Below are 9,044 nucleotides of genomic sequence, written 5' to 3' on the forward strand. Positions count from 1 at the left end.
TTAACAAACTAGTCTTGTGACCAAAATGGTCACATGCTCAAAACCCATGACCTCATAGCGAGGTCATGTGTAAAAACTCATAAACAAATCATAATACAATAAACAAATTATATGACTCGAATGACTCATATGCGTGAAACCCATGACCTCATAATGAGGTCATGTGCTAAATATTAATCATATGTGCAAGGCATACCCACAAGGCACACTTGCAAGGTATACTCGCCAGACGCATATCCCATGACTTATATTTGAGCCATGTGCGAAAGCATCACAAATTCCACACATAACAAATCTTATGACTCGAATGAGTTATATGTGTGAAACAATATCATACCTGTGACTCATAACGATATGTTATGTGAAAACCTTTTCCTCACCAAGCCACCTTCGTGACAACAATGTACAATACATGCCTTATGGTTTACTGTGGGTTGGACATTACAGCAAATAGCGGAGAGCCAGAACATACCAATATTAGCAGTTGGACAAATATATGCTAGGCCAGCAACACCATAAAAAAAATTCCTGGGTGGTCGAAAGCTTAAACTCAGTACTCCATAACAACAAGAACTAGTAGCTTTACCTATTTCAGATGCTGAACACCGCCATATGCATCAGGTTGATATCGCCCAAGAGTTAGGAATTGAGGCCAGTGAGAAAGCTTTATGAAACGCCTTTGCCAAGGAGGGTTATGGGTTTAAGAAGGGAAGACTGTCAACCATGTGGCACAGTCAAATGCAACAGATACCACGGATGCTCTGCACGCCGAAAGCCTTACTTCGTCGAAAAAAAAACATGGAAAGCTTCTTACCTTTACCTTGAGCCATTCTCATTGGGGTTTACTAGAGTGGAGGCATGTGATATGGACAGATGAATGTTATATTTGGCTGGGGGGGTTGTAAGGAAAGGTGCATGTTACTCATGCAGTATATGAAAAGTGGCATCAGGACTGTTTAGTTTCAAGATTTCAAAAGGAGGACTCTGTTATGATATCGGGAGCTATATTCGGTGATGGAGGAAAAAAGGTTTTGGTTATTTGAGAAAGCGATATTTGGGGTACAATCTCAGTCAAAGCCTATGTTGATCGCATTCTTGTTCCTACAATTTGGCCATTCTGGTACCATGAGTGCTGCCATATAGGTTCTTCTCTTTGGCTCATGGAGGATGGAGCATCATCTCATTGGGCCAGTCATACACAATCCTACCGTGACTACTACAAAATCCCCTCCCTGAAATGGCCGCCGTCTTCCCCCGATCTAAACCCTATCGAAAATATATGGAACCTGATCAAGACTCATGTCAACCAACACCAACCAACATCCAAAGGCCAAATACAAGTCAAAGAGGCCTTAATCAACGAGTGGAGCAAGATCACAATTGAGGAAATTGTGAAGTTAGTCGACAGCATGCCAGAGCGGATCCAGGGCATGATCAGTGCTAATGGTGGGCATACACAGTGGTGAGTGGACTGTAAAAAGCTGAAAGTGTCCTGTATTTTAGAGTTTAATTACAGATTCCTATATGTCTTATCCCCCTGTCTGCTCCCCTGTCTTACCCCCCTGTTTCCCGATTTTTCTTGCCGGGGGCTGTAATAATATTTTATAAGAGTTACTTAATTAATCTTTGTCTTGGATACTCACGGGCTAAGAGGGGTGGCACAACAATTTCCCCCATACTGGTATAGTAGGAGTGAAGCGCACAGGATTCACGGCAACCGCGCAGCGCGGTTGCCGTTGCAGTTACATCTGATATCACTGGTACAGCTTTATGATGCCTAATCAGTCTTGGCAAAACATCTGCTCGAACGAGTGAAATATTGCAACACTTGAGGATTCAAAGCATTGCAACTATCTTGTGGAGGGACTATCTTCCCATACGGCAGGGGGGAAAAATATTATCATATATTTTTTTCTTTCGAATTGGCCATTGAAGATCAAATACTGTTCCAATTTCAAACGAGCCCGTCCCCGGAAGACTGGAGACCACTCAATCAGGTACGGTACTGGATGCTGGGAATTCTCCCGCTCGACCTGCAGCTGCATGCAGTCGCCTTTTTCCAGAAGCGTATCATACTCTAGTACGGCACTCGAGTACAGTACCGTACCCACGTCCCCGACCTCCTCCCGCCCCACCCGATTCTCTTTGAGTATGGTACAATAAATAGCAAGAATTGATTCCGGCTATTCTCGTCCTTTCGAACGTGCCTGGTGCCAGCAGCTGGGCTGGGTTGGGTTATCTCTTCCCTCCCAATTTATGAACAAATTGAGTGTCTGAACGGGACAACACGTGGTGGCGTGCTCTGATTGTCCGCACCTTGGATTTCGTTAATATCTCGGTTTTTGCTGGATTATGGCATGATAGGGCCTGTTTGGCAGACACCATAGGTTCTATTATCCCTAGCGTGCTGTTTGTGGGCGTTCGGTGAGAGAATTTTTTTTTTTTGGGGGGGGAGGGATTTCAACAGAGGGTCAGGTGGGGGGTTGGTTTGGTTCTGGTTGAAGGGAGGAAGAAGAGTCTGGAGTGGGAAGCGTAGGATAAGGAAGAGGGCATGGAAGTGAAGGAAGGAGGGCATTGGATACAGTATCATACGGGTGTCTATGATACCAGACATCATCATACGGGTGCCTGCGCGTGTATCTTAGGGGAGGGTTTCTCTCTCTCTTTCTCCCTTTAGGTGTAGGGGTGAGGATATGATATATCTGCTGTGCCCTCTTCTACTTTATTTTTTTGATTTTTTCTGTCCGCAAGTTGAAGTTTTCGGGGCAGCAGACAGGTATCATACATATTCACAATTTCATAACCCTTGGTATCGTACATTTTTACTCCCGGACACTTGGTACCTCTCTTCACCTCAGACTACAATTTCTATCCGTCCACCTCCCGTACGTTTGATACCTGGATATTTACCCCATCGACCAAACCAAACCACTGGACCAACACCTTACGATTTCAGGATGATCACAAGTGCCCCCCGGACGGAAACGACGACAGGAACCGGCACCCCCTCCCCCGCAAAGGCGGCCTGGACATTCCCTATCCCGATCCTACTCTTACAACTCCTAACCGATCTCACCATTCTTCAGCAGATGTTCCACCACCTCCTCGCCCTTCTCCTCCAACAGGGACTGGACCTGCGCCTCCGATGGGGAAAGTTCAAGGACGCGCTCTTTTACGAAATGGTGTTGCTGTTGTTACAGCCTAATCCCGTTATGCTGATTCTTATGTGGCCCGGTTGGATTGTGGTCCTCGCGGTCGTGGTGTGGAGATGGTGGGCTGGAGCCGGGGATGCGGTGTACGCGAAAATTTAGGGTGCGGGTGTAAACATTCGCTTCGTGTATTGTTTGGAATAGGCGTAATAACTCGTAATGTAAGGCGTTGTTGTGCTTTCTATTATTTGAAAATTAGGCAAACGGTGCAAATCGTATCATATTGTACCGGTGCTCGAGTACAAACAGGGTCACCACATTAAGGAAGGGCCCGGAAGGTAGAGGGTACGGGTACGGTGCCGCTGAGTGTGTTTGAGGCTTTATAACCGCAGCAGCTATCATATTATTATCATACAAGTAATCTTTGCCCACTGTCCGTGATACGCCAGTTTCTGAAGAACCCGAGCAACCGAAAGAAGGAGTTGCCAAGCTATATTACACCAAGTTTCACTTCCCCCTGTAATCCCACTCTCTCCACTCAAGTAACGCTCCTTCCTCCTTCATTTCCCCCCCCTCCTTCCCCCCTTCCGCTCCGCTCATCATCAACACTCCTTCACCATGGAGACCCAGAATGGTGGCTTCCTGTCTTCGCTGTTTAACGGTTCAATGTTCAAATTTGTCATGTCCCGACCGGAGGCCGTCGCTTCGCTAACGGACGTTACCGCCGATCAGGTAGCAACAGCGATAGCTAGCAACGCCGTTCAACAGATCACGGACGCAGCTGAAAGTGTCGGAAGTGTTGATTCGGCGATGGAGGCAGCGACGTCGCGGCCAGGAAGAGGGGTTCGGAACGTGTTTACATATGTCACCAGTCCGTGGGCCGTTATGTGCTTGTTCATGGTTAGTTTGTTGGAAATCCCTCGTTTGCTATTGCTGTTTCCATTGGTTTCCCCCGTCCATTTTTGTTTGTTTTGTTGTGGCTCTGGGGCACGGGCGGTGTCGTTCCGTTTGAGGGACTGCTATTGTATGCTCCCAAATTTGGCACTCCCGCTCGGATCTGGGTTGTATGCGGTAACAATTCTGCCTACAAACGATTCGACATTACATTCCCGCTCGGGAGGCCTCCTCGTGACCACACTGATTCACGGGTGTAACTGTGGCCGCTCTCTGGCTGGCGTCAACATTAGCGAGGTTCGGAGTTCTCGGTACGCCAACAACACCGCCGGGCGGGAGCTGCGAGTCCGCTGGTGCTAACACGCCGGGGGAAACGCTGCTCTAATCCCGGGGCTTGAGTAGGGTTGTATTTTTCGATCATAGTGTCGAGTTTTAACCTACCAGCCGAGGTATACCTTCCCGGATAGTGTGTGCCGGCTCGAGCAAACAGGCATCGCGAGTCTCTTCTTTGGATAAAGGTACATTGGGTTCTTGTCACACATCGGGCACCCCGTCAGCATCTCGGGCAGTAGGACCAAGACCACCCTCTCTACCAAGACGCCTTTCCCGATCTGGTAGCAGCCATTTCATAAACGGTATTCGCTCTTTTTTTCCCCACCTAATTTTTTCCGTAATCTTCGGATAAGAGACCCCGGGTCGTCGCGATGAGTCGGACGCTGCACTACAACCTCGCGGACATGGGTATACCGAAAACTTCGAACCTCCCTACTATAGCAGCCACAGCTACATTCGTGAACCAGTATGGTTATGGAGGCCTTTCCGATGATAGTGTACTAGTTGAGTTTGTGATATTAGCTGCCATTTACTGACAACCGCTTTTTATCCCCGGAATTTAGGCCTTACTTCTGAACAGGACGAGTATCTATGCCTCGCTACGGAGACCGCTTACGTTAACCACCAGGACCAGGTTCTTCATGCGCCTTACGCCCATCGTTCTTTGCCTGTTCCACATCTACAGTATCTCTCTCGCGCTCAGGTGCCAAACGAGCGAGGTCTACCTCAGCGATGGATCGCCGAGGCCTGCGGGCGGGTTTCTGTGGCAGGTCGCGAGAGTTGGGAACTGGTGGATGGATGACTTGCAGGTGTGTGAGGCCGTGGGGATGATTCCGGATGAGGCTTGGGCGGAACAAGTCTACCAGTGGGGGGGTATGAAGGCTCCTCCGGAATTGCGCGCGGGTGTCGAGGTTCCGGGATTTGATAAACCCTCTCCGGATACTGCCGGCGAGGATTCTGATGGGAAGCCGGTGGGTGAGAAGAAGGGGCGGAAGGGGATCAAAGATATGGAGCCTATCAAGGGGAGTCTGGCGCTTCTGTGGCCGTTCTACAAAACCGTTTGTTTTAGCCAGTTTGTTGAGAGCTTTATCTGCGCCGTTACGGCGCGCAATCCTGCTGCGGAGACTGGTATGACGCTTATGGAGCATTCCCTCGCCTTCGCCGAAGCCGAGTTTCTAGCCGTGCCTAAGGTTTTCGAAATACAATCGGCCCCCCCGGACGGCGAGACGACTGTCGCAGATAATCGTAGGGTCCTCGTTCATACGGAGAAGAACGTCCCCCCAGAAGTTCTCTATATCTCGCTCATCTCCGCCCTCGGCCACCTCACAAGCCACATTCTGGGCGTTTTCAACCGGCAGGCAAAACACCGGCTGCTCAGCACAGGCATTTGGGGTGTTGCGTTTTTGAGCGGCTTTGCGTGGGCACTAATTTTTAGATCTGAATCCGGTGCCGTACTAAATTTCCCCACTGTATGCGTGGTTGGGTTCATTCCTCACCTGGTTATCTTCACCGGGATATTTGTTTGTGGGGCCATTTACGCACTCGCTTTAGTACTTACATCGTTGCTTCCTCCACCCAGCGTTAGCGAAAGGCCGAGCTTCCGTGCTGGGCTTGATAATTTGCAGGCGAATTTGACGTTGGGGACGGTTACCATTAATAATAGTGATGACTTTTATACCACCTTGTTGAAGTTGGGGTTCCAATGTCTGACGGCAGCTAGTGAGGCTACTTATTTGAATGAGGGGCGGGTGGTTAGGCTTCCAGCGTGGACTTGGCTGGAGGACCAGAGGACTAAGGTTCTGGATTCCCAGAGGAAGTTAGGTATAGGTGGTGGAGGTGCAGCCCCAGGATTAGTCGGGACCGGTGTCGGTAAGGGCCCATATTCTCAGGAGCGCAAGGACGTGAAGGGAGTTATGGCACCCAAGAAGGGCAGAAGCGGCACCGGAAGCAGCAGATGGGCTGGCGCTGGGGAAATGATGCGAGGGGTATCAGTCCTTCTCGTCAGTCTAACCTCCCGCTGGGTACCAACTCTATTCCGCACCCGTGAAAGAGACCCACCCGACACTCCGGAATCGGTTGACGCAAATCAAGGCCCAATTTTGGAAGTCGAAGAGGAGGATGCAAACTCAACATCACTCTACACCCGCTTCATCGGAAACATCGAGGGACCCCTCTGGGCAGACTCAGACGCAAGTGGCGACTTCCAACCCGACGACTCCATAGACGACGACGATGATGCCAGCACTGTAAGCTCCGCAGCATCAGACACAGCCCCCCTAACAGATTTCCCCTACGATTCCGATGACGATGGCTTCCAACGCTCTGGCACGCGGACACCCACCCAATCACACCCTTACCCCTTTCATGACTCCTCATCCTCCCCTTCCCCCCCCCGATCCCCGTTTACGGAAATATTCTCAACAGCAGCAGATCTCGCCACCCTCCTCGACCCACAAACCCCAGAAGACCGTGCTCAGGCGCAAGCCCTCGGCCGGCATCTGAAGGCACCTAACATCCTCACCCGGTCAACCTACCACTCTGCTAACGGCGCATCCACCTCCTTGGAATCCATCATTCTGCAGCAGCGCCGACAGTCGCCGGCCACCCCTGCTTCGAGCTATAGCTCGTGCGTAGTCTGCCAATCCGCCACCAGGACCATCATCGTTTGGCCGTGTAGGTGCCTTGCCCTGTGTGAGGATTGCAGGGTTTGTCTCGCTCATAACAATTACAAGAGTTGTGTATGCTGCCGGCAGGGGGTGGAGGGGTTTTCGAGGATTTATGTGCCATAGTTTTTCGAGAGTAGGAGTTTCATTACTCTTTTCTTTTACCATACCTCACTTTTTATCTTTTGAGAGCGCTTGGATTTTTTTCACTTTTTTTCAGTTTATTTACTCATTTATTCTATTTGCTAAGGGCATTACTGGGTATTAGGTTTTCCTTTTCTCTTTTTTGCCTGGTCTCGTTTGGTCTGATTTGATTTGGTCCGGGTTGATTTTGTGGGCATTGCTGGCTGGCTGGTGGCGTGGCATTCATTCGGGTGGATGAATAGAGGTCGTCGTATCGTACAGTTCCGTTAGGTTTCATGGTATTATCAACTTTTCTTTTTCTTAGCCTTCATCGCTTGTCCCTGTTATGTCGTATTGTTATTGTATGGGTGCTGGTTAAAATTCTCGCCCGGGCGAGTGGGCGGATTCGGGGGTAAACACGGTGAGCACTATGATGGGAAAAAGCTCCCGGGAGTTGTGTTCCGGGTTCCGGCAATAGGTTTTGCGGAAAATGAGCAATTGCGGTTAGGGTGTGCACAAGGTGTTGAGGCTTGAATTGGTTATTGTATGATATGTATCATACAGGTGTCATACCGTGCGCGAGTAGGACTGGGCTTAATCGGTGAGCTGTGAGGGTGAGGGAAGTCGTCATGGGGTATCACTCGGGGGTGGGTCGAAACGATCCCTTTCTTTATCCTCCATTTTCTCTCGGGAATGGTGGGTTTGATGGTTCCCAGCACTCCATGGGAGGTGGTAGTCCTCGGGAAGAAATCACCTGCGAGCGATGTATCACGTTATTTGTGATATAGCGAGCGGGACACATTGCAGAAAGAGGAATCGTCGTTTTTCTCAACTCCGCGCTGTGTGGCTGGAGCCATCCGGTCAGGGGTAAAACCTTTCCTCTACTTCGGGCGAGGAGGTCCTCAACGTAGTGACTTACCGTTCTCGATTCTGCTGGCGTCGTCCGCTTGTAATTATTCTCTACCGAACATGTCCGAGTATGAATGGCGGGGATCGAAAAGGTGGTGGTGAAGAGATGAGTGGGGTGGTGCACCACTCGGGGTGTATATGTTTTTATCTATCAGAAGTGCGCCAATTTTCACACCTGCACCTCACTCGGAGTGAAGGCATGTTCTACTGTCCACTGCACTCCACTTCAAAGTTGGACGGGAAGGTATCGTAGAGTGATAATGAGAATATGGTTAACCTCAAAGTGCCCCTGTTCGAGGACCAGAAACCCCTAATCTCAAAAGGTTCTGTTATGACAATAATAAAAGTTTCTATTCTATGATATGTTTGTCCGGGGGGGGGGTCATGGGAAGGATTTAGGGAAGAAAATTTTTACTCGCCGTGGATGCTAGGCTATTCAAAAATTCCTTTGTGCGAGCTGTCCAATTACCGGTAACGTGACCCGAGTTATTGGTAGACACCTAATAGGGTAATTTAGTCGCCGATCACTGCTTTTTACCATACTACGAGTAGTAGCATATTAGTAACATATCACAGCCAATCAAATCCAAATCAACACGAGCGGTGAAATCCAGTGTGAGCCACTACACCGACTTTTTTTGATATCCGATTATGGCGTTGTACTGTACTCGGAGATGCATCGTGAAATTCCCGTATAATACCGAACCCGAGAACCTCCTCCTCCGCACGCTACATTTCCGGCGACGAGCACGATTCTCCCCCTCCTACCCCCCCCCCATCGGGGTCCCTTGTTTCCCGGTTATGATTGATATCCGTTGACCGCTTTGATAGGCGAATTGTCGATTGAATAGTGGGGAGGGAGCACTGTTCTTGTTGCCCCGCGACGAATTCGAGTTGTGGGAATGGCGCGGGGAAGGAGCTGTGCTTTTTGGTGTATCGTACTGGGGGTTTTCGGGTGGGTTTCTTCTTCTCT

The 9,044-nt window shown here is 49.6% G+C and overlaps 1 protein-coding gene; it reads left to right on the top strand.

The window, feature by feature from the left end:
- Nucleotides 1-4,417: 4,417 nt before the first annotated feature.
- On the top strand, nt 4,418-7,670 carry GSTUM_00002693001 (uncharacterized protein). XM_002836392.2 has 2 exons: nt 4,418-5,233; nt 5,390-7,670. The coding sequence occupies exons 1-2, from the start codon at nt 5,018-5,020 to the stop codon at nt 7,163-7,165; spliced, it is 1,992 nt and encodes a 663-aa protein (XP_002836438.1). The 5' UTR covers nt 4,418-5,017; the 3' UTR covers nt 7,166-7,670.
- The last annotated feature ends 1,374 nt before the right edge of the window (nt 7,671-9,044 follow it).

This window comes from Tuber melanosporum (genome assembly GCF_000151645.1).
Source record: "Tuber melanosporum whole genome shotgun sequence assembly, scaffold_142, strain Mel28".
Lineage (NCBI taxonomy): Eukaryota > Fungi > Ascomycota > Pezizomycetes > Pezizales > Tuberaceae > Tuber > Tuber melanosporum.

Excerpts from the sequence above, each read along its gene's own strand:
- GSTUM_00002693001 (XM_002836392.2), top strand. The coding sequence starts at position 5,018 with ATGCGCCTTACGCCCATCGTTCTTTGCCTGTTCCACATCTACAGTATC. Across the intron at positions 5,234-5,389 it reads ATGAGGCTTGGGCGGAACAA|CCTATCAAGGGGAGTCTGGC; the intron begins GTCTACCAGTGG and ends AAAGATATGGAG.